General features: G+C 36.8%; 2 protein-coding genes and 1 long non-coding RNA gene across 9 annotated transcripts; 2 read left to right on the forward strand and 1 right to left on the reverse strand.

Moving 5' to 3' along the window:
• LOC149668181 (DNA (cytosine-5)-methyltransferase PliMCI-like) lies at window positions 1–18252 on the reverse strand. 6 transcript variants are annotated; one of them, XM_089841090.1, is made up of 7 exons: window positions 17989–18252; window positions 17682–17916; window positions 7020–7107; window positions 4648–4750; window positions 2728–2846; window positions 2114–2206; window positions 1–2025 (listed from the first exon to the last, which is right to left on the reverse strand). In XM_089841090.1, the coding sequence occupies exons 3-7, from the start codon at window positions 7051–7053 to the stop codon at window positions 1988–1990; spliced, it is 387 nt and encodes a 128-aa protein (XP_089697216.1). In that variant the 5' UTR covers window positions 7054–7107; window positions 17682–17916; window positions 17989–18252; the 3' UTR covers window positions 1–1987. The 6 variants fall into 6 exon arrangements, with proteins under 6 accessions (XP_089697216.1, XP_089697212.1, XP_089697211.1 ...); XM_089841086.1 differs by lacking the exons at window positions 17682–17916; window positions 17989–18252 and adding an exon at window positions 13502–13609 and having other exon boundaries at window positions 4648–4717; XM_089841085.1 differs by lacking the exons at window positions 17682–17916; window positions 17989–18252 and adding an exon at window positions 13502–13609.
• On the forward strand, window positions 13477–14420 carry LOC149668182 (uncharacterized). The gene is made up of 2 exons (XR_016367990.1): window positions 13477–13616; window positions 13689–14420. It is a non-coding gene; the product is annotated as an uncharacterized LOC149668182 (long non-coding RNA).
• A 3552-nt stretch (window positions 18253–21804) lies between the features above and the next one.
• LOC149668183 (uncharacterized) lies at window positions 21805–24530 on the forward strand. 2 transcript variants are annotated; one of them, XM_089841093.1, is made up of 3 exons: window positions 21805–22087; window positions 22231–22399; window positions 23254–24530. In XM_089841093.1, the coding sequence occupies exons 2-3, from the start codon at window positions 22238–22240 to the stop codon at window positions 23596–23598; spliced, it is 507 nt and encodes a 168-aa protein (XP_089697219.1). In that variant the 5' UTR covers window positions 21805–22087; window positions 22231–22237; the 3' UTR covers window positions 23599–24530. The 2 variants fall into 2 exon arrangements, with proteins under 2 accessions (XP_089697219.1, XP_089697220.1); XM_089841094.1 differs by lacking the exon at window positions 21805–22087 and having other exon boundaries at window positions 22097–22399.
• The last annotated feature ends 283 nt before the right edge of the window (window positions 24531–24813 follow it).

Here is a 24813-nt window from a genome sequence, read left to right on the forward strand (position 1 = left end):
TTGAGAGTTACCATGATTTAATCATTTAACAAATACTTAAGTTAAGCTAATAAATTCTAACTGGTCATGACCTTTGGCTTTTTAATCTAACCTAAAATAATGAATCATAAACACTAATCATAAGAATTAAACTAAAACTATACATTGCATAAATAAAGTAAGATAAACAGTAATTAAAATATAACGATACGTGAGTTTTGGTGTCCATAACGCGAAGTGCGGAAAGTCTTATTAGACGGCGATTTCGCGAGGCACGGTCCCAAGGGACGAACGAACAGATGATAAAGCTGGGGTGGTTTCCATCAGGCAGGGGTTTTAGACGATGTTGACGGCGTCCAAGATTATATCGGTCCGGTCTTTGTTTTAGAAGTCCGGCATTAGTGGTGGTCCAAAGTTTTAGCTCCAGCGGTAAAGTTCTTTTTGGGTCCGCAATTAAGTTCGGTTCGGCATTGATTCCAGGATCCGCGATTAAAGTTCGGGACAGTGTTGCCAATGTTCAAACTGTCAATTTCCCGCCTGACGAGCCAAAATTTCCCGCCGACGGTCATTATTTCCCGCAACCCCTTTTAGAGCAAAATTGACGTAAGTTTTACGTTTTCAGCCGCACTACAATTTAAGTAAGCATTGCGAAGGTGTTGCCTGAGAAGCGCTAAATACTAAACTATAAGAAAGGTCCCATTTGGAGGACCAAAACTATGAAGGAAACATTTCTGGTCGTTGGTAAAAATCGGATGCGCCAAGCCAAAAGATTAAAATATTACCAAATGTTTAAAAAAAATATGATCAAAACCCCACGGTCATTGAAATTCCCGCCAAATCGATTGATTTATTAAAAAACTACCTTTTTCCCGCCAAAGCCAAAATACCATCGAAAAATCCCGCAAAACGGGAAATTTCCCGCACATTGGCAACACTGGTTCGGGATCGGGTTAGAGTTCTAACGTTAATTTAGGCGCGAACTATATTGGCCGCGAGGAATGGAGTCTGGTCATCTTTGGGCAGAGCCTTAGGCTGGAACTGGCCGATATCATTTTATTACTGGTCTATTGAAGGCCTGAGCTTTTATACTTTTCCTCTTGACCTTGTTGGCGAATCATCGACTCGCTTTCTGTGGTCTTTGCATATGACGTCAATGGTTATTTGACGTCAGTCCTTCCTTCATCGTCCCGTTTGGGTATTTCTGGGGATCTGCGTTTTGTCCCACTCGCGCAGGTGTTAGGGTCCTTGACCGTTTGTTTCGTACATCGGGTACCGCGGGTGAAACTCTTCTTCGCGCTTATTAAAGAATTCTATGTACACTTTGTTCGGTATTTTGAGTATATACAATATTTAAACTATTTACAACAATATACTTGGTAACTCTCAATGACTTATATATTTGTAAGAAGGCATGGGTTTCTATGGAGACGCTTTATACCAGTAGATAAAAATAGGGGTGTAACTTCACGGATTGTAATTTTGAGGTAGCATCGCTATTCTCTTGGCCTTGGCCTAAAGAATGCTAGCTAAGGGTATATGACCTTTCTATTACGACCCACGACCAGCGTTAAGGCTTTCATAGAAAGGGGTCAAAGGGGAATTTATTTAAAATAAGCTGTGGATGATCTGAGAAAATAAGTATTTTAAAGGGATAGTGAAATAAATTTAAAGGTATAATGAATTTCTAGTTAGATAAATAAAATGTCGTTACAAATTCATAACCAAAACAAGCAAATACTCTTCGGCCACGGACGCGAAACCAACGGCCAATATCGGCTTCCCGTTATACGAATACTATTTCGACTTAATGTTGTTCATGTATAAAATAAAATATACACTGTCCCCCCAAGCAACTCTTGAATGGTTCACCGAAAACAACAACAATATTGAAAGGACAAGAGGAAACACTACCGAACTTTACAAAGGAAGCTTTCAACTCCAATCTCAGAGATAAAAGCGTTCAATTCCGAGGCATAATGAACGCTCTGGAACAATCAATCCTACCAACTCAAAACCCAACAAACCCTCGACGACTGCAAAACAGCACTGCAAAAATATATTAACAATACACTCCTACAGTAACTGTAATAGTATTATATCTGCCTGAAAGGAAAAATGACGTTCAAATACTTACAACTTGTAATCCCAATGATGGTATTTTCTCCTCCATCATACGAGGTTAAAAACCACTCCACAATTGGACCGAGGTCCAGCGTCGGAATTCCACCTATGGTAAATTATTATCAATTAGAGGAAGTATGATCAATTAGCAATAAATTCAGTTTGGCAATTAACGCAACTTGGGGAGTGTCTATAAACTAAGTCATCCTATTAGCGGGGGAGGGGCGCTACTATACGCGTCCCGCGTTTAAAGCAACTCATCTACAAAGCTTATTACGCAATCATCGATTCAATTAATGTAAATGAAAACAAGCGAGTGTATATACTATCGTAAGTTTATAAGATATGTTCCGTAAGTATGACACTTCCTATACAAGTTCGTAATGCTAGAGACTCGAGGCTCAAGAACGACGGAAGCAAGAATTGAAGTCCTACAATCGTAGTTAATTTTGCAGTCCATTTTCTCCTGTATTAAGCCTTTCACAGCGCCTGACCAGGCGTATATCGCTTCACCCTGAATCTACGACCTACCTCATTCACTTCATGACAAGCTCTACTTTGCAACCAGTGACAAACTAGTAGTGAACATATCTTACGAACTTACGCTTTGGATAGTTGTAATATTACCTTCAAACGACGGATCATTGTCATAAATTGGTTTGACATAACCACTATCAAAAACCACCTTGTCTTTTTCGATGAGTCCACTATCGATAGAAACCATGTGGCGGTTTTTGTCGTAAATGCTTTAAAGAAAAATTAAATTTATTATTTAAGCAACGTAATCACCTTACAGGGTTTGGACGAAACTTTTATATTGAAAATCCCTGACCAAAAAATATTAAGTTATATGATCCCCCAATAGGGACTTGGCAATTCGGGCTTAACTCCGCCCCCAGCGCCATTATGGTATTTTTTTTAACAGAATGAAAGGTATATAAGCCCCTCCTCCTGGTATGTTTTTAGCACTGATGGAAGGTAGCCTGACGTTGCATGACGTTTGTACTGCCAAGTCCCTATTTTCCAAATCCCTGACTTATTTAGGCTCCATACGAACCATGAATTTTTAAGGGAAACTGATGAAATGGCCAGACATAAATAAATTTTAAATCATCATATATTAATTAAAAAACAAAAATCATTAACGTACATTAATGTCCAAATTCTAGTCTTTCTTTCAGCATAGGTGGTTACAGGGTTCGTACAAAATGTTTGGAATGAAATTCCATGACTTTTCCAGCAGGTTTTCCCTGGCTAAATTTCACAAATTTCCCTGACCTTTTGCAATAACGTACATGGCGAACATATATGAAAACCCATCTAAAATCACTAGAATCATTTTTGAACGAGTTGTTATTGTTATAAAAATAAGTCAACTATTTCGTTTAAATTTAACTTTAACTAAGTAAATCAAAAATAACCAGAGCTCGCTCCCCCGAATTAGGGGCTCGATCTGGTCAAATCTCAGACAACACATTTTCTGGTCACCCTGATACTGTTATCCAGAGTTTCCCTCTAATATATTTTTCCCTGACTTTTCAAGTCCATTATCAATTTCCCTGACCAATTAGGCCCTTTTTCAATTTCCCTGACTTTTCCAGGTTTGCCAGGATTTCCAGGTAGTGTACGAACCCTGTAGGGGTGTGTGCGAGTCCTAATTTTTAAGTCGCGAGTCCTCAAAAGAGTAAAAAAATTTTGATCGAGTCCTATGCGAGTCCAACAACTTTAACCGAATGCACTTTGAAAATAATCTTTTAATTACAAAAAAATAGTAACTAATGCTAAACGATCGAGTGGCCTATGTTACTGAAGAAATGGACTAGAATGACGAAAATTAGACTAGCCCTAGTTCAAAGATAAGAAGACTCGCGTAAGGGGAAAATGGACTCGTCAAGTAGTGTCACTAGCCTTTTGGAACACTCGCGAGTACCCGCAAATTTCTAGGAAAACAGGTTGCGAGAGAGAGCCCGAGTATTCCAGCTGGGCAATTGAAATAGTAGCTAATTTTCGTAAAAGTGACTTTAAGTAACTTAATTTGAAAAAAAGTGACTCGGAATCAGCATTGCGATAGTTATCGCTAGCCATAACTCGCTTAAAAAGTAGAAAATAGGGACTTGGCAATTCGGGCTTAACTCCGCCCCCAGCGCCATTATGGTATGTTTTTTTTTAACAGAATGAAAGCCCCTCCTCATTTCAAGAGAAAAATTTAGTTCCACAGCGTCGATAATATTAAATTTACAACTATTTTTATCATATTGTATCATAATGTATTAAAGTTCAGTATTATCAGACAATAGACAATTTATATTATTATATCAGATTTAGAAGTAGGAATGGAGAACAGAGTAATCTGGGCGCGCGTCAAAGTCCCGGACCCCCTTCCCGGGAAGGGGGAGTATGAAAGAAGAGGCGGGTCATAGCAACAGAGGTAAAAAGGAATAACGGATTTTTCGCTAAAAGGGTCATCATACTTATGAAACTTTGTCTAACGTAAATTGCCTGGTAGGTCAAAATATTGTATACATGGTATTGTAGTATTATGGTTACCTCATATCGGGGCCCCTCTGAAATTTACGGGTAGGCTGGAGCCTACCCAGCCTGCCCCCTGGCGGCGCCACTGCGTAAAATAACCTTTGAGAATTTGGAATAACTATACAGGAAGGTTAAATCATTTTAAGAAAATGTGTGGTGAAATATAACTTTCCATAAATAATGTAAAATGTGAGAGACAGTGACAACTTGTACATAATAAAAACAAGTTGGGAAAACCAAAATATTACCTCTCCGAGTCAAGAGGTCTACTACTACAAACTTATTTACCTAGATATGGAATTATTTCTCTTTTTTGAAGAAAAATTTACGAAATATTGAAGCAGTATTCCAAGCATAGCGAATAATACAGTAAAGCAGACGACATTTTACATCCAATAAGGATAAATCTTGGACACATGGAAATCAGTCAATGGGGAAAAGATCAGGAAATGAAGTCTACGCTTCAGCTGTTTGCCGTATATTCTGATAGCTACATTCACAACTGGTTTGCAGTGTAAACACTATCGTCTCGTCTCACCTCAACAATATTCTTAGTTTGCCAACATGAATGTCAACGTTAAATAACACCAAAGCTAAATTGTAGCTAGACGCACTAATAGTCAATGCGCACCATAAAGAGAATAAAACGTCTGTAGCTACTACCCGTTTACCATCAGCCCTTTACTATTCTAATTGCCACCATGATCTTTTCTTCTATTATAAAATCTTAACCTGATTATTTAATAGTGTATTTAACTTTCGGCTCACTCTGAACCGTTGATGTCTCTTCATTTCAGACACGAAAATCAACGCCCAAAGTTTACTACACCTCAGGCCTCAATTATTTATTCTTTGTTTCACTAAGCCTATTGCGGATGATGCTTAATATACCCGCCGGAGTCTAAGTCTTAGTTTTCTTCATGATGAAATCACTAAACCAAGGATTATTCTATATACAGATGTAGTATAGCTTAAGTTATATATAAACAGCCATTTCAAATAACAATATTAAAAAAAACATTGGAATATCAAAATGAAACAGAGCTTTAAAGCTACAAAAGTACTAAATGCATCATAATTACGAAAAATACTTCCACATATTCACTTTATATTATGGAAAAAGGGAATATTAAGGTTCTGTATGATTTCTTAACACAAGGCTAACTGCTAACGCGACGCACTAGTGTAACAATGGACGGACACACACAGACAAAAACATAGACTGCTTTTTAACTCTTTCCGTATTAATTTTGAGTTGAGAAACAAGATTATCTTTAATATTTAAATAAATATAATTATTTTTAATTATTTTAATCTTCAATAATTAACATTAATAATAGTTAAATCGTTTAAAATAAAGTTATACCTATTATCATCTCAAACTTTGCTAATATTGACGTTTAAAGTGAAGGGTACCCCTCTTGCCCGCTTTTTTCAAATTTGGGGTATATATACGATTCGTTTCCATTATAATAGTAAGGAAAAAGCGCAATTGCGAAAACCTTTGGTGGCGATCCCACCTTAGGGAGGCTAGACGTTTCTCGTAACCCTAGCTGATCGCCGCGTATATCCTAAAACCAAACGATGATAATGGAGTAGAAGCCAATGAGACAGATTGGTGTCTATGTGGAATAGACGGAAGACCAGTAGATGGTGGTGTTTAGAAGCCAGAATGTACAGACTGGTGTCCAAGTGGGATGGACGAAGACCAGAAGATGGTGGTGATTAGAAGCCAGTATGTACAGACTGGTGTCCATGTGGGATGGATGAAGATCAAAAGATGGTGGTGATTAGAAGCCAGTAAGTACAGACTGGTGTCCGTGTGGGATGGACAAAGACTAGAAGATGGTGGTGTGAGAACTCAAGTAGAGGAGCCATTTCCGTGACTGTGAAAGCAGTTCGGAAATGGCGAACACGTTTGCTCCGATTTGGAAACTGCGAACGCGGTCACGTGGGTGTAACAACAGACAGACAGACAGACAGACACACACGGTCGTTACAGAACCTCTCCGTGACATACGTCACTCGGAGAGGTAAAAAGGTTTGGGCAAGAAGAGATATCTAGTTTATTAGGGAGAAGATATAAATTCGCCACATTTCCAGCTTTATCTCCATTCTAAATGTAGATACGGAGTTAATCCCCGCCTCTAAATTACAACCAGCATCTCATTGGTTCTTGAAAACTCACGTCAGCGCGACGCGAATGACGAAAATTACGTATTTTCCGACTGCGGAGAGGCGAAATATCCCGGCCTTCTTTAACGTCCCCCCTTGTATTTTGAAAGGGGGACTGAGACTATGGTGCGCGAATTCTTTGGTATCTCCCTAGTAAACTAGATATCGCTTCTTGGTTTGGGGTTTGTGTGTAAGTGAGATGTGTAAAATACTTTTCTTTGAAGCATTCCTACGACTCCGAACCATTTGCCGCGTTTCTTGAATCCGAAACTTCGTTCTTTCGACAATACCAACTCGTAACTGTATCCATTAAAAAGACTAGTAAGAAACGCATAGCTCTTTAAAGGGAGGGCGAAGAGGAAAATCAAGTGATTTTTTATCGATTCTTCTACTAATTAAAAGACCATTCTGCATACTGAAACATCCAGGAAATATAGTCTCCGAATGATTTTAAAATTCAAATTAGGTACAGATTTTATGGATAATTTGAAATAAGGACCTCTGACCAATCGCGTAACGCCCTGCCTTTCTCTTAACAAAATTTCTTTTGCGCACTCTACATCTCGCGCCACGATTGTCACATCGCGAGTATAACTTTAATCCAATCTCGCGCTTTTTTTATTCGGCATGGAGCGTGCCACGAGAATTTTATTAACAAAAAGGCAGGGCGTTACGCGATTGGTCGGAGGTCCTTATCTCAAATTATCCATAAAATCTGAGCCTAATTTGAATTTTAAAATCATTCTGAGATATTTTCTGTATGTTTCACTATGCAGAATGGTCTTATAATTGGTGGAAGAATCGATAAAAACTCACTTGATTTTCCACTTCACTCTTCCCTTAACAGGATTATTATTTAAGGCAAACAGAATTAACAATAAAGTGAAACACTAATAAGAGTGAACACTAATATTTTCGATTAACTTTCTGTCGTATACATGCGCGATTTATAGGGCAAATCGAATTATATTCAACAGGTTTTCACTATGAAATCTGCCATCTCTATAAGGCAAAAATAATATATTCTACTCTTGCCTTCGTTTCTGTAATCCTATTTAGCAGAATTCTCATTGGATGGAAATCCCATTCAGCCGAACTCCCATTGAATGGCAATCCCATTCTGCCGAAATGTGCCAAAGTATTTTTGAAATTTGAGGAGTGACGGATTTCAAATCAATGGGATTTATGTACTATAATCCCTTCAATATGTTAAGAATTTTAACGCTGTTCACCGGATTATGACATCTTGTATGTTCTGCCCTTTGAACGTTATCAATGTTTAGGGTGAGACCAGGAATGGAAGCAATCGAAATAATGATGTTCGAAAGGTAACTTATTCCATATTTGAGTTGGGTTAGAGTGGAGCCTCCGAGATGAACTAGGCCCATGCGTGTCGCGTAGCGAGAATATTTTTTTAACCAATTTAGTTCGCCGTGGTTATACGCTTGGGGGCACTTATATTACCGTAAAATAAACAAAGTTCAACCCCGTGACCCTGTCGACTGCTTAGGTATTTGAGCCAAGGTCGCGGATTGTAAGTATACGTTTTTGTTAGAATATAGCCTAAACTTTAACATAGGTCAAAGGGTCACTACCCATAGGGGGAGTTTTATACGTCAAAATTAATGACGTCACATTGTCATGCCTGTATTTTATCTCACCCAGTCTCACTCGCGTGTGTACCGGTAACCCTAACGGTGATGTACAATACAGTCTTTCTTAACAGTATTATTGTTGTTCCTAATAAACGTTTTTGCATTAATTTAATTAACTAAGCCATTGTTTTATTGCGTTAACTCGATCATCCAACAATGTGGTAGCATAGCGTGGTTACCAATGTACGACTTTAAAAACGCAATAACGTTGGAAGGCAAAGGCTTAAGCACCGCCACCTAGAGTATAAAGGCCCGTGCGCGCCTCTAAAACTAGGGGGGACTTTGGCTTGTATAGGATTGTCGTTTTTCCTCAATAGCGGGCGCGATTTTTCAAAGCTTTTCGTGGTCTTGTTCTCACTATTGAAATTGATCTTGACTAGATATCCAATATTGACTAAAGAGTTATTTCATATTGTATGCAATTTACAGATTTTTATCTATTTCAACGAAAAATAATTTAAAGGTGAATTAATTGTGTATTTACCTAATTAAATTGATATGTAATATTCCTATTTATGCAAAAGCAATAGTGCGTTGTTATTGAACTTAGAAAGTTTATTTGAAACATTAATTACATAAGTTATTTCGATTTGTACTTTAACAGGTATATTTTCTAAACTTTTAGTACCTTTCGCGATAAAGGCTTTTTATTAAGTTTCTTGTAACTTCCCACTCTATCAGTTGCATCGTTAGCATAGTTTGTAAAAAGAGGTCTCAAATATTTTTCAAGTAGTTTTTTTGATAATTCTGTATTGCCGCAATGACATTCGAAGGGCTTTCTAAAATGTGGTAAAATTGCTTGCATATAATTTTGAAGAGGTTTGTTCCGTGGAAATAAATGTAAAGACCCTTGTACAAAATCTGTTACGAGCGCTAGCGACGCTAGTAATAATCGCGAAGGCGAATTCAAACCACCACGATCTTGTTCTCTAATTAGAACTAAATGTGGTGCATTGGAAGTAGGTTGAAATAGTTTTTCAATGCAATCTAAACAATTAGTTGTTTCATCAGCAATTTTTACTAGATAACCTCCAATCATCGCAATTGATAGATTTCTAATAGTAACATGTGAGTTATCCGAAATGGTTAAGTTCTCCATTCTGTTTAATATCATATTCAAATGACTAGGCAAGTTGAGATCTGTACTATTGTCTGAGACATTTGTTGCAATTTGAGTAGTATCGCCTTCATGATCCACAACTGCTTTAGATGTAGAGGCACGGCTGCAGTTAGAGTACCCAGTGGCTTTCAAAATTCCAATTCGCAGGTGATGTTAGAGGCTTAAAGAGCATGACCGAACATCCATTTGGTCGTTATATCCACCAGAGCGCCTTAAATGACAATACGTTTCCTCAACCCCATCGCTTGAAAGTTTTCTGGTGAAAATGTAGTGAAACCCACTGTTTAACAAATATCGTACGACTCCAACAGTGGATCTTGAGGTAGTTTGTATGGCTTCAAAAGTTTCTTTGGTGAAGCAGTCGCTTGAGTTTGTTGCATTTTCCTGAATCATGGCAATAAAAGGAAGGAATTCTTCTTCAAGCCAATCAAGTCTTTCGTCGCTTATCTCTGTAAACGGCAACTTATTTGGCACTCTTAGATGGATGGCATAAGTTTTATTATGGACATCGTGGATTTCGAACCATTTACGAACCATTTCCATGAAAAATACTGTTGCTTGTATGTGCTCTTTGTCTTCCTCATCACACATATTTAATCGTACAAAGGTTTTTAAAGCAGCGGTTACAGGGTATGAAAAAATTTGAATAGCCCGAAGTACATTCATTTTTTCAAAACTTGTTGGATAGAGATGTTTCCTGCTTAAAAATCTTACCGGCTTGACAATTTGACCTTTTTGAAGGTCATACAATTTTTTAACATACTTTGAATCAATTAAAAGTCCAATATAAACAAAGACCCGTGACAAAAAACTGGTTTCTTAAATTTTTTATCAAATGGCTTTGGTCGAAAGAAATAAAGAGCATTCTAGAGGAGTCAATTGGGTGAGTAACTTGGTGTTGTAGTTGACCAGCACCAAATATTTTAAAGGCTGCAGTGTTTATTTTTGCATTATCCGCAACAAGTCTAATAACCAAAAAGCCTGACTCTTCAACTGCAGAAATTACATCTAATATTAGTTGGTGAAGTTGAATAGCTGTTAATTTAGCTGTGAAAAAATAGCCTACTGGAAGTCTAAAATGGGTTGACAACCCTTGAAAGACAAAACACAATAAGTGGGTCGCTAAATCATCTCCTATACCTTCATTCTGGCTAAGCGTTGTTGCCCCATAAAATCTATCCACATTTTTATCATACTGCAGTTTAGCTTTCAGAGCCATCTCGTCGAACATCAGAGATCCTAATCTTTCATTTTCATGTTTCAACTTTCGAAATTCACATTTTAACCGATCTTTAATGAGAGGTGTAATACCATCTTCACCATTAGCATGTCCTAGGAATCTCTTTAATGTTGTTCTATGGGGAAGGTGTAAAATGCCTAGCTCTCTAAGAAAATTGTAAGCCGCTGCGGATGTCTTATAAATTAAACAACAGATTTTAAGGGTGGAGATTTCATAAGTAAGACACTTTTTCCCAAAACCCATTATTTGTTCCATTAGAAAGAGTGCAGATAGATCTTTACTCAAAGTGTCATCCATTATTTTTCTCAATTGAACCACTTCCTTCTGCTTCGCTTCTTTACTGTGATTCTGGATGGCTTTTCTAAGTTGATTAACTTTCATTTTTAACCCCTCAACTTGCTTTTTCAATTTATAGTTCAGTCTACCTAACTTACGAGTTGATTCGCGATAGGAACTTTTTCTAGATGGTGGAGAAGCTTGTGTTGATGCATTTCTTGTGCACCTTAAGCTTTTGTTACAGTTAATCTTTTGAGATTCTTCATTAGCTGCAGCTTCATGATCAACCACAATTTTCTTGACTGGATTTATCACAGATTCTTCAAATATCACGAATTGGTTTTCTTGAACATGTTGGGCGTTACAGTTAATCTTTTGAGATTCTTCATTAGCTGCGGCTTCATGATCAACCACAATTTTTTTGACTTGATTTATCACAGATTCTTCAAATATCACGAACTGGTTTTCTTGAACATGTTGGGGTGCATTTGCTTGACTTATTACATGGTTATTTTCTTGACTAGTTAAGAGGCGAGGATGCCCATTTCCGCACATTTTTCGAGAATCATAGCCCAATTCCGCACACTTTTTATGACCCATTTCCGCACAGTTTTCACATTGAAATTTTAGTTCACCATTTTTTACCATAACCCATTTCCGCACCGTTTGCAAATAAAACATTTTTATTTTCTTGTTGATTAGGTTAGGTTAGGTTAGGATCGGATCGGTTCGTTTGGGGTTAGGTTAGGTTTGGTTGTGCTACAATAGGGGCATGCTATTAAACTTTTGATTTGACCATTGCAATTTCACTATAGATATAGTTTAGGGTTAGGTTTGGTTCCGTTGGGGTTAGATTTGGTTAGGGTTGGTTTGGTTTGTTAGGTTCGGTTTGGATACATAAGGTTCGGTTAGGTTAGGTTAGGTTAGTTTATGCTACAATAGGGGCATGCTATTATACTTGTGATTTGACCATTGCAATATCACTATCGATATAGAAAAGTGTATTGATAGACGTAAGCTTTAAACCAAGTGTGATTTTGTTAAAAATATAAGTAAATCGAGCGTTAATAATAAATCTATCGTTAAATAGCATCGAAAATATTACAATCATAAAACCTCACATTTTGGCTATTTTCGGACCAATGGGCAGGCAGCATAAGTTCAAGGTTTATTTATTTTTTATTTTTGCAAACTGTGCGGAAATGGGTTATGAAAAAGTGTGCGGAAACGGGCTATTGGTTTTTAAGGTGTGAAAAATAAAACTGTGCGGAAATGGGCGACCACCTTAAGAGGATAGGAACTTCATTGTTTACTTCAGGGAAAAGTACTTTTCTTAAACTGTCTCTCAAATCAGGGTTATTGCTTTGAAATACGTTCCCAACAGGGGAGAGTGGTACTCTTTCACGGCTGACCTTTTTGACTGGTGATTTAAATGGTACAGCGAATGGCAGCAAACTTCGCTTCCTGGTTACTGCACTAAAATCACTTGGCAAGAAATGCTTGCTGCATATTTTTAGTTCCCCTTCAACCTTTAAAATATCTTCATAAATTGCATTATCACCAAATATAGCTTCGATCCATTTTCCCCTTTTTTCTCCATCTTTAGGAAATGAGTGAAAGGTTACGGGTAAATCATTTTCAAGAAGACGCTTCTTCCCCTTTCCATCGGTTTGTTTACAATTAGGAACTGAACAGATAACCATTATGAAAAATACGGACGGCACATCAGATTATTTTATATAATTCAACGGTGTGAATAAAATACTAATTCTAAAAAAAGAAAAAATAACAATCAAACTTGGAAAAAAATTGCAATTAAAAAACTTCAAAAGATATAAGGCAAAGGCTTAGGCCCTAAGCTGCGGAATCAACTATTTAGCAACGTTTACTATATTTTAAAGTTTCAAAATTGTTACTACGTATTCAATATATTGTGCAGATTAATTAAAAATTGGAAAAGAATCACAAACTCTTACCTTAAAATAATTGTCGACCACTAAAACAAAAATCTCCAGCCACTGGCAAGTGGCAACCAGTTGCTCCAACCGTCGTCAGATGTTTAAACTCTCTGACATCACCTGCTGACATCACAGATGGCACGTGACCTAAGCGTTGAAAAATCGCGCCTCTATTGGGAAAAGTTGGCGAACTCAATTTCCTCAATCTGATTTTTTTTTGCCGCGCGCGAACGGGCCTTTATACTCTAGGTGGCGGTGGCTTAAGGTACGGTCAACATTAGTGCGTAGTAAACAAAAACAAAGATGGCGGACGGCAGTAGTACCTCACTCATGGGACAGATTACGAACCTAAGGTCAACCAATTGTGTCAATTGGCGGTTTGAAATGGAGATGGTCTTGAGGGATCGAGGTCTTTGGGATATTGTAAACAAGACAGAAACAGCACCTGACCCATCAGCGTCTGCAGATATTCGACAAAAGTATAAACTATGGGTAGAGAAAGCTTTTTCATCTCTCGCTCTTGGCTTGTCTGAAGACATACTGTAGTGTTCAAATCCGGGGTAAATAATTAGTCGGGATAATTATACACTTAAGATTTATTCTACATTTAATGAATGTTGGTTATTACATAGTACAGGATGGGAGCAACGCGTTTACGTTACCGTCCAGAGCCGAGGAGAGAGCGAGAGTGTTTTCCCGTCGGGAGGTAGGCTCTAGCCTTTGATTAGTGAGACTAGCGCCATCTACATCTTGTATGGAATAGTAAGTTTACATGTGAATATGACAATACTCTCCCGTTAGATTTTAAGTTCGAGGTACATAATAAGTTAAACGCGAGAATTTAAAAGTTCAAAATAATACTCATAAAAGCCTTTAAGAATTTAGTTTTACATTTTTAAAAGGGACTGTGGTTGTGCACTTAATGTAATAATGTTGTTAAACAAATTGTAAAGTTATTTTTAAAAGGGCATCAACTATTTTGAATTTGTACTACTCTAAGGAATCAAAATTTGATTGTCTCAGAGTCAGGTTATCACTTGATTGTTAAATTTAGGCAATGACGTTTAAAGGTTTAGCCGTGTAGGAACTCGTCTGTTCCGGATAGGACGATTGGAGGTCTGGCTTGGTGTCTCGACTTCTTTTGCTATGGATGGAGGTTCTGCTGAGGACTGTCTTTCTGATGATGGGATTGGTACTTGTTGTACTATTGGTTCCGTCCCGCTGCTGGCAGTTAGAGATGGTGGTACCAAGGACAGAGGTGTCCCCAAGACTTAAACTTAAGACTTCCTTAAAACTTGTAAAAATTAAAATAAATAAGTTTAAAACTTGTAAAAATTAAAATTTTCAACTCTTCCCTTAACGCATTCTCCTTTTCCTTGAACACTTCTTTGTGAGGGTCATTCTATAATGAATTTAACCCAACATGACTCCGTTAGAAGTTCTAGGTCCTATTAGCTTTAGGCCTAATATAAAGCCATTTAAAACTAAAATGTAGATTGGTTTGAGATAGAAGCTTTAAAACCAATGTTTCAACGAATAAAAGAACTACATAGCCTTATTATTTCATACATATTCAATAATTCTAAAGTAATAACAGCTTCAAAATAAACAAACAATAGGAAAATGGAAACTAGCATCTTCCGTAATAGGGCAATGAACGTAAACAAAGTATACATTTCTATTGCTATTAAACTAAATCCAGCTGTGGCCTGTCAATAAGTAAGGGATATTATAAAGAAAAGCTTACCTTCTTTTTGAGTTTCTGAGCCACTTGTTCAAGCTGATCCAGTAGTTGGCGTTGTATCTGTTCATTACAACGCCAACTACTGGATCAGCTTGAACAAGATCCAGTTGTAATTGTTTCTGTTGATTAATTTTAATCAACTTTTCTTCTAATGTGTTTATCATCTGCAAAGCTGGTCCAGGTAGGCTTTGCTTCCACTCTAAGGCAGACCAATCCGTCTTAAGCCTATTTTAAAAATTAATTGGTATAATTAAAACATTAAATCATAATTAAAACTCATTACTTCAAATAGTTACTTTAGGGTGGCTAAAATTTAGGTCTAATTATAACATTAAGTAAATATATTTACCTCTGCGCAAAAAATCTTAAACTATTTTAAGTAGTTATCATAAATCTCAAAGCTTTAATTATTAACAAATCAATTTAATCGCGATTAAACGTTCAGAACCTTGTCGAGGAATAGAATACTTTCCTCCCAGCGCGCAACGAGGCCAACGACACGAGGAGCCGTTTGATTTTTGTAGTTTAAAAAACAAAGATCACGTGGGTTTGAACTAGCCAATAAGAGCTCACTTAAGGAAAAAAAAACCTTTAGAGCTGGAAACCATCAGATCATCCTTCTTCTATTATCAACCCCTTCTGGTATGACCTTAAAAGCTACCAATGTCATAATGTAGAAGAGCTAAAACTAGTTGTTGGGGACTGGACAAAACCATCCCTCAAATATGGAAGCAGGAAGTGTCATGCCCTATTCCAAATTCCCTCACTTTCCAGGTTCAAGGCTTTTCCCTTGGCAAGTAATTTTTCCTCATAGATTTACCAGTTTTAGTTGTTTGTTTGTAGAACAGTTTTTATTTGTTCGTGGAACAGTTTTTATTTGTTCGTGGAACAGTTTTTATTTGTTCGTGGAACAGTTTTTATTTGTTCGTGGAACAGTTTTTATTTGTTCGTGGAACAGTTTTTATTTGTTCGTGGAACAGTTTTTATTTGTTCGTGGAACAGTTTTTATTTGTTCGTGGAACAGTTTTTATTTGTTCGTGGAACAGTTTTTATTTGTTCGTGGAACAGTTTTTATTTGTTCGTGGAACAGTTTTTATTTGTTCGTGGAACAGTTTTTATTTGTTCGTGGAACAGTTTTTATTTGTTCGTGGAACAGTTTTTATTTGTTCGTGGAACAGTTTTTATTTGTTCGTGGAACAGTTTTTATTTGTTCGTGGAAAAGTTTTTATTTGTTCGTGGAACAGTTTTTATTTGTTCGTGGAACAGTTTTTATTTGTTCGTGGAACAGTTTTTATTTGTTCGTGGAACAGTTTTTATTTGTTCGTGGAACAGTTTTTATTTGTTCGTGGAACAGTTTTTATTTGTTCGTGGAACAGTTTTTATTTGTTCGTGGAACAGTTTTTATTTGTTCGTGGAACAGTTTTTATTTGTTCGTGGAACAGTTTTTATTTGTTCGTGGAACAGTTTTTATTTGTTCGTGGAACAGTTTTATTTGTTCGTGGAACAGTTTTATTTGTTCGTAGAAAAGTTTTATTTGTTTGCTGAAAAGTTTTACTTGTTTGTGGAACAGTTTTGTTTGTTTGTGGAACAGTTTTATTTGTTCCGTTCGGGGAACAGTTTTTACTTGTTCGTGGAACAGTTTTTACTTGTTCGTGGAACAGTTTCAATTGTTCGTGGAACAGTTTCAATTGTTCGTGGAACAGTTTTTATTTGTTCGTGGAACAGTTTTTATATGTTCGCTGAACAGTTTTTATTTGTTCGTGGAACAGTTTTTATTTGTTCGTGGAACAGTTTTTATTTGTTCGTGGAACAGTTTTTATTTGCTCGTGGAACAGTTTTTATTTGCTCGTGGAACAGTTTTTATTTGTTCGTGGAACAGTTTTTATTTGTTCGTGGAACAGTTTTTATTTGTTCGTGGAACAGTTTTTATTTGTTCGTGGAACAGTTTTTATTTGTTCGTGGAACAGTTTTTATTTGTTCGTGGAACAGTTTTTATTTGTTCGTGGAACAGTTTTTATTTGTTCGTGGAACAGTTAGAACAATTAATTTAAAAACGACTAGGCCTAGTACGATGAAATTATAAACATGCTAGAACCAATAAAAGAAAATTAGTGAAACCAGGACAAAATTCCCCAACTTTTAGGACAATTTTCAAATTCCCCAACTTTTATCCAACATTTCACACGTATTTTCAAAATCCCAAACTTTCCATGACTTCCAGGTACTAAGGCAAACCCGGTTATGCTTTAGTATGCTCCCCTAAACCGGAATAGATTCCCCATAATGACATTTGGGAAAGTCATGTCATGCACTGCCAAAGTTGCAAGTGACATTAGAGGATTATAACTTCTATTCATCCATTGAAAGAAAATATTAACTTTCAAGGTTCTGGTTGCATTACCCTTGATGTTCAGTCTTGGCTAGATAAGTGCAACTAAACCAAGTAACTTGTGGATGATGAAGAAACCTTTTGATTCCCCTGAGTTTTTCAGGTTTTTTCCCACACATTTTTACGGGTTTTCCAGTTTTGAATGAACCCTGATAGAGTAATGGCAGTACTACCTATGCAAACAACCTACCTTTCTGTGTCATCAAACTCTTAGGCGCCTACAAGAGCGTGCCCAGAGGAAGGGATACATAGTCTACACCTCTCTCTACCGCCACTACTCTATTGCTTTATTGTCAATTGATTTTATCAACAGTAAGCTAATCTTTAAGCCCCATCTATGTCTGCGAAAATCTTATCACCAAACTAACAACTTACTAATCAACAAATATAGAACGCATTTTTCTTGTCACACTTATTATCATTATTGTTAGGTAATGATATTTTTAATTAAAACCCCCATTCTAAAAAGTGGAAATAATAAAATTTACTTACAATATTAATGATCTAGCTGTTGTGAATCCACATGTAATTTAGTTCAATAATGTCTTTAACAGAAAAAAAACACTTCCTTGTACTTTGAAAATGTTCAATTTTTAAAAGTTCTTCAGGAACTTCGCCACTTATTATTGACTAACTAAAGACGCGCGTTCTGGTCAAGATCTTTGTCTTTGGTCCTCAGTTCCCGCCCAATTTTGGGCTAACAAAGGCTTAACTTAAAAACTTGTTGCTAGAAAAATTATAACACTTAATAAATTGAATAAACAATTATTTTATATAGTTATCTTAGATGTATCATTACCATATAATGCTTTCGTTTTTGAAGTTTAAACGGTTAATTGCCAGATCGTGACTTTGACGCAAAATTAACTTTGAGAATCGAGATTCTGACAAAGAAACAAAAGCAAAACTAAAAAGTAGGCTTAAGCCGGAAAGAACAACCGCGCTGCTAGCCTGCTAGTCTCGCTGAAATCAAGGCGGCAAAAATATTTTTAGATCGATGGTGCGTTGGGTCCAAAGTTTTTTAGATACCGGAAAACCGGACGTTTAAGGTTTGAGAGTCTTAAAAAGCAAAATAAAGGTTTGTTCGTGTAGTGAATCTGAACGCCGTCTGCTTTTACATTGTAGTTATGTCTAGCCCTAGTCTGATGCCGTTATAAAATAAAATGTTTGCCAATCAGTTATTTTCCACCATGGAGTATTATTACAGTAGGCGTAGCTACAATATTAGACTCCTTCAAGGATAAAACATTTTCACTCTAGTGAAACTACTCCATGGAAAATATAGATGGCAACCAGAATTCCAAGCAGAGTGGGAAATAAGGCGGTGGCACAGGGCAAATGACCAGTTTAAATATTGCCTGGACCCGTTTATAAATTAAATCGGAGGGGGGTCAGTGGTCCACGGGACCACTAATAAAATTCAAGGGTAACCAGACTCCAGACATTATCTCAACTATTTTAATTATTTTAATTATCCACTTCAAAAGTTTAGCAGACGATGCGCTCTGGTTAATGGTCATGGACCAGTTTATTTATTCCAGACCATGGGGGGGGGGTTGCTGGCCCGACGTCCAGTTTTAAAAAAATCCTTATCCTGGATTCCTGATTCCAAGTCAGCCGTCCATAACAGGCTTGGAAATAAGGTTTATTTCTGAACTAGTCCTTCGGACCAGTGACCCCTGATGTCTTAAATGTGAAACTGGTCCCGGGACCAGTGACCCTTCCCCAATTTATTTTTCTACTGGTCCCAGGACTTGTGGTTGTTCTCTCTTCTAAAAAAATCTCTCTCGGCTTAGGGTTGTATACACAACCAGGGCCGGAAATAAGCACAGGACACTGGACATTGTCCAATAAAATTTTAAAATGACCCATAATCTTTTTAAAACCTAAGGGGGTCACTGGACATTTTGACCAATAAATTTTCCGAAGTTTTGATAGCTTGACTATGAAAATGTGACACTATTTATGCACACGCCAGTGGACAATGTCCAATAAATTTTCCAGACAAATAGGGGGGGGGGGTCACTGGACAATGTCCTATAAGAAATTTTTCTTATTTCTGGCCCTGTACACAACTGGACTCCTGGAGTCGAAATTTATGTTAAAATGAAAATTATTAAAGAGGTCCACATATCAATTTTTAATAAAAGTAGGAATTAATAAACTGGTCATTGGGACCAGTGACCCTCGCGTTTTGAATAAAAAAAGTGGTCCAAGCTATTAATAAACTGGTTTTTGACCTGTAAACCTGTCTTATTTCCTAGCCTGATTCCAAGTCAGCCATCATCATTGACAGTGTGGGAAATAAGGATTTTTTTAAAACTGGACCTGTGGCCAGTAGATTCTAGGTATGTTAATTAAAAAACTGGCCACGGTGCCACCTACCACTTTTAGCCTCAAAAATCAGGCTTTCGTAATTTAGGGCCAAATTATCTATTCTGGACAATATTTGCTTGGGCGTAGGCTTAGTAGGTTAGTTTTTATAGTTATGGGTATTTAAAAATATTGGAGTCTTAAATTAAGAACTATAAGTCTTTATTGAGTAATGCTAAATTAAAAAATTCGGCCCGTAGGAAGGGAGTTGACACTCCATTGCTATCTTCCCATAGACTCTAATACAATCAAAGGCAGCAGGCTGCCTTTCCCTAGAGACCAGACCCAAACAAGACTACCGAGAGATTATCTTCCCTTTAGCCATGCTTTAGCTATCTGCAAAAATCACTTCATCTACAGATTCTACACTGTGTAGAGCGTAGACAGACATACGAAACCCACCCATAATCCCACTCCCACATACACAATTCAGGCCAAGCAATAGGGCCGTGCAGACTATTCGTTACTATTTGGTCGGACCAAATAATTTGGTCAAAACTGACGTTTACTATTCGCACCGACGAATCGAATAATGATTTTCAAAATTCTAGAATACCAAATAATGAGCTTCGAAAAACCGACTATTCTATAGCGGATAAAACAATTTGAAAGTGAATGTTTTTAACAGTCTATTGACCAAATTATTTGGTATTCGCAACCAGTTTTTGAATTTTTCTGTTGATTTTGTGAATTTGAGGGCGCTGTCATAGAGATAGAAACATAAATGTTATGCTCCTATCCCTATGGGCGCTGTGATAATGTCCGCTGGACCGTGGCTAGATGACGCGACTGGGCAGACACACCCTTAAAATTCTGACGTGGCTACTGTTAAGTATTACCCGCGTTCACCGAGTCGCGTGATCTAGGAGGCTATAGCTGGAATCAGCCACTCAGTCTTTAGAAGTTCATAGACAAGGATTAATCATTAAAGGTTTTAACTTTAAGGGTACTAGTTATTATCAACTTCTCGCTGCGGAGCTAACTATATTGAACTTCCTAATAATATATCACTATAGTATACCTATTAAAAAAAAAATAGTATCATGGACATGGAAGAGGTTATACATTGCAAAGCGAGTAGGGATATATTGACAACTAACCTAATTTTGATTAAAATAAAACCTTTGATTCGTTCAAAAATAAGTTTTCAGCTGTTCAAAAGTACCTTTCCGTGTCCCATTATTTATAAATTTGAAATTTGGTAGAATAGTTTTATAGAAATTTAAATTTGGTCGAATTTTTGAACTTCACACTATTTGGTCAAATTATTTGGTCATTTTCCTATTCCGAGCCGAGAGATGGCTCCCAAAAACACTGCTATTTGGTATTCGACGAATACCTTAAAAAGTACTATTCGCACAGCCCTACCAAGCAAGCAAACAGCATAGAAGCAAAGACGAGACAATCTTAGGGATTAACATAGTATTTATTTAATGATCCAAAATCTTGAGGGGGAAAACTTTGAATTAATTAAGTGGCCACCAGGTCCAGTAGACCCCAAAGCGTTTAATTTTTAAACTGGCCCAGGTAATTTTTAAACTGGCCATTGGCCTGTGAAAGTGCCTTATTTCCCACACTGGCGTAAATTAAGCTAATAACGACGAAACGAAACATTTTTAGAGTTATTTTCGTATGAAATGGACGATTCTGTTGTCAGTTGTGATATAAAACCCAGAGAACACAACCCTTTTATATCACAATTTCGATCAAGAGAATATTAAACCTAACAACATGTGTCCTCATTTTATACAATATTAAAAGCATCTGTTCTGTCAAAATGTCACATTTATCAATTGATTTATATATATATATTTAAATATTTATAATTTAATTTCATCGGGGATGATAATAGCATGAGGGTCTTAATTTTGAATAAAAAAAGAAAACGGCTAATGTCCGTTTCTGATGGTTTCCAGCTCTCTAAACAGGCTAGGAAATAAGGCAGGTTTACAGGTCAAAAAACCAGTTCATTAATAGCTTGGACCACTTTTTTTATTCAAAACGTGAGGGTCACTGGTCCCAGTGACTAGTTTATTAATTCCTACTTTTATTAAAAATTGATATGGGGACCTCTTTAATTATTTTCATTTTAACATAAATTTCGACTCCAGGAGTGCAGTCGTGTATACAACCCTAAGCCGAGAGAGATTTTTTAGAAGAGAGAACGACCAGTAGAAAATTAAATAGGGGAAGGGTCACTGGTCCGGGACCAGTTTCATATTTAAGACATCAGGGGTCACTGGTCCGGAGGACTAGTTCAGAAATAAAGCTTATTTCCAAGCCTGTCTCTAAATGTTTTTTTCCTTAAGTGAGCTCTTATTGGCTAGTTCAAACCCACGTGATCTTTGTTTTTTAAACTTCAAAATTCAAACGGCTCTTTGTGTCATACTGTCGTTGCGCGCTGGATGAAATCATTCCCTGACAAGGTTCTGAACGGTTAATCGCGATTAAATTGATTAGTTAATCATTAAAGCGTTGAGATTTATGATAATTACTTAAAATAGTTTAAGTTTTGTTGCTCAGAGGTAAATATATTTACTTAATGTTATAATTAGACCTAAATTTTAACCACTATTTGAAGTACTGTTTGACCAACCGCGTTTGTAATGAGTTTTAATTAAGATTTAATGTTTTAATTATACCAATCACCAATTAATTTTTAAAATAGGCTTAAGATGGATTGGTCTGCCTCAGAGTGGAAGCAAGGCCTACCTGGCCCAGCTTTGCAAAAAATAAACGCTTTAGAAGAACAATGCGGAAAGTTGATTAAAATTAATCAACAGAAACGCCAACTACCGGATCAGCTTGAACAAGTGGTTCAGAAACACAAACAAAAGGTAAGCTCTTTTTACAATATCCCTTACTTATTGACAAGCCACAGCTGGATTTAGTTTAATAGAAGTAGAAATCGTTCATTGCCCTATTACGGAAGACGCTAGTTTCCTATAGAGTAATGGCACCTCCCTGCCCTTGGCTACGTTATCTCCTATGAGAAATTAACATGTAGTGCCACTACTCTATTGTTCCGTTTATTTTAAAGCTGTTATTTCTTTAGAATTATTGAATCTGTATTAAATAATTAGACTATACAGTTCTTATTTGTTTAAACATTAACTTTAAACATGAAATTCTGAATAGGGACTTGGCAATTCGGGCTTAACTCCGCCCCCAGCGCCATTATGGTATGTTTTTTTATCAGAATGAAAGATACATAAGCCCCTCCTCCTGGTAAGTTTTTTAGCACTAATAGGGACCTGGCAGTACTACCTCATGCAACGTCAGGCTACCTTCCACTAGTGCTAAAAAACATACCAGGAGGAGGGGCTTATGTAGCTTTCATTCTGTTAAAAAAAACATACCATAATGGCGCTGGGGGCGGAGTTAAGCCTGAATTGCCAAGTCCCTATGGAAGGTAGCCTGAGGTTGCGTGACGTAGTACTGCCAAGTCCCTATTCTGTAGATTGGTTACTTTTCCGTTACAGCCAATCTACACATTTTAGTTCTGAATTAATTAATCAATGTTAGGCCTAATGTTAATTAATATCGGGCTGCAAAATATTAAATGGCTCCCCCCTACATTATTCTATCTAAAACCAATCTAAATTTTAGTTCTAAATGCCTCAATATTAGGCCTAAAGTTAATAGGACCTAGAACTTCTAACGGAGTCACGTTACGTTAAATTCATTATAGAATGACTCCCATAAAGACGAACTAAACCAATTAACTCGGGAACTGGCTACATCCCGTGATAATTACGATGAATGTCAAACGCAATTAGCCAAATTAAAACAGGACCTTAACCAAAGAGAATCAAAACTTAAACTCGAAAACCAACTTGAAAGAAGCACCCATTCAGTGAAATTAGACCAAAACCAATGCACCCCAGTAGACGAAACTAAAAGCATGGTTTCTACTGAAGTTTTTCAACTACGTAAACATGTTGATCAACTTCAAATTGAAAATAAAACTCTAAAAGCTGAAAAAGCCAAATTGAAGTCCCAAACTCAGGGTGACCACAATTCCTATATTTTATAATTTTTCCTATTTTTTCGATACCTTCCTATAAGTTCCTATAATTTAGACAATTTTCCTATATTTTCCTATTTTTCGAAATCTTTTCACATTTTGCGCGCGCTCACTGTTGTTTTTAGTAGATGTCACTCAAAAATTTGAAGTGTGACAGACATGAATGCAGTTTTACATTTCTGCCACCAAGGATTAATAATACAAGCTAACGTTTAGCTTGTATTAGTAATCCAGGCTGCCAGCCTGCCACCATGGAGCTATTAGCTGCAATGTAAGGCACTTTTCAGGAAACATAATTCTCACTACGATAAAATTACTCCATGAAAAATGTATGGGGAAACGGGAAAAAATAGAGTTAAAAAAAACTTGTCGTCTGCTTCAGATGGTGGTTTTAGTTTAGTCAGGGCCAGATTAAAGGGGAGGCCGAGGGGCACTGGCTCTCGAGCACAAGGGTTGTTGGGGCGCATTGAGTTCCCCATCCAACCATACTAAAAACTTGGGGATCGAGTAAAAATTTGCCGAGTAATTGAGAAAAATGTTCAAAAACATACACTCCATAGGAATAGCATTACACCCAACTTTGGAGGCCCATAACTCTGTTTCTACTAGAGATACGGGGATGTCTTTTGAGTATATTATAGTCCAATTTGTCCCCCATCCAACCATACTAAAAAATAAGGGCTACGACAAACAGGGACCGAGTAATTAAGCAAGCCTTAGCAACATTTGCTGTTCCTTTTTTTTCCTGACTTAAGCGGGCGCACATTATCTCGGCCCCCGGGTGCCATTTCGATGAGGTATCTGGCTAACGAATTTTATTTTATCTTTTTAAATTGAATTGTTTATTAGTGTTTCAGTTTGTTTTGAAAATCCTGTCTTATTAATTCCAAATCACTTGAAACCTATATTTTCCTATTTTTTCAATGGCAAATATCCTATATTTTCCTATTTATTCAATGGCAAATATCCTATATTTTCCTATTTTTTCAATGGCAAATATCCTATATTTTCCTATTTTTTCAATGGCAAATATCCTATATTTTCCTATTTTTTCAATGGCAAATATCCTATATTTTCCTATTTTTTCAATGGCAAATATCCTATATTTTCCTATTTTTTTAATGAAACATCTCCTATATTTTCCTATAAATCAATTGAAAATTTCCTATTTTCCTATATTTTTTTCAAGGCTTTGTTGTGGTCACCCTGCTTGAAACTGCGTCA

Source organism: Phalangium opilio, unplaced genomic scaffold, assembly GCF_054372755.1.
Source record: "Phalangium opilio isolate 3A_F unplaced genomic scaffold, DU_Popi_V2 ptg000056l_1, whole genome shotgun sequence".
Classification (NCBI taxonomy): domain Eukaryota; kingdom Metazoa; phylum Arthropoda; class Arachnida; order Opiliones; family Phalangiidae; genus Phalangium; species Phalangium opilio.

What these genes read in the sequence shown, in the direction of transcription:
- LOC149668181 (XM_089841085.1), bottom strand. Translation starts at nt 13,567, where the DNA reads ATGAAAAAGCTTTCTCTACCCATAGTTTATACTTTTGTCGAATATCTG. An exon ending in TGCAGACGCTGATGGGTCAG is followed by an intron (nt 7,108 to 13,501) that starts GTGCTGTTTCTG and finishes TAATGGATACAG; the next exon opens with TTACGAGTTGGTATTGTCGA. An exon ending in CAGAGGGGCCCCGATATGAG is followed by an intron (nt 2,847 to 4,647) that starts GTAACCATAATA and finishes TTTTCTTTAAAG; the next exon opens with CATTTACGACAAAAACCGCC.
- LOC149668183 (XM_089841093.1), top strand. Translation starts at nt 22,238, where the DNA reads ATGGATTGGTCTGCCTCAGAGTGGAAGCAAGGCCTACCTGGCCCAGCT. An exon ending in TTCAGAAACACAAACAAAAG is followed by an intron (nt 22,400 to 23,253) that starts GTAAGCTCTTTT and finishes AATTCATTATAG; the next exon opens with AATGACTCCCATAAAGACGA.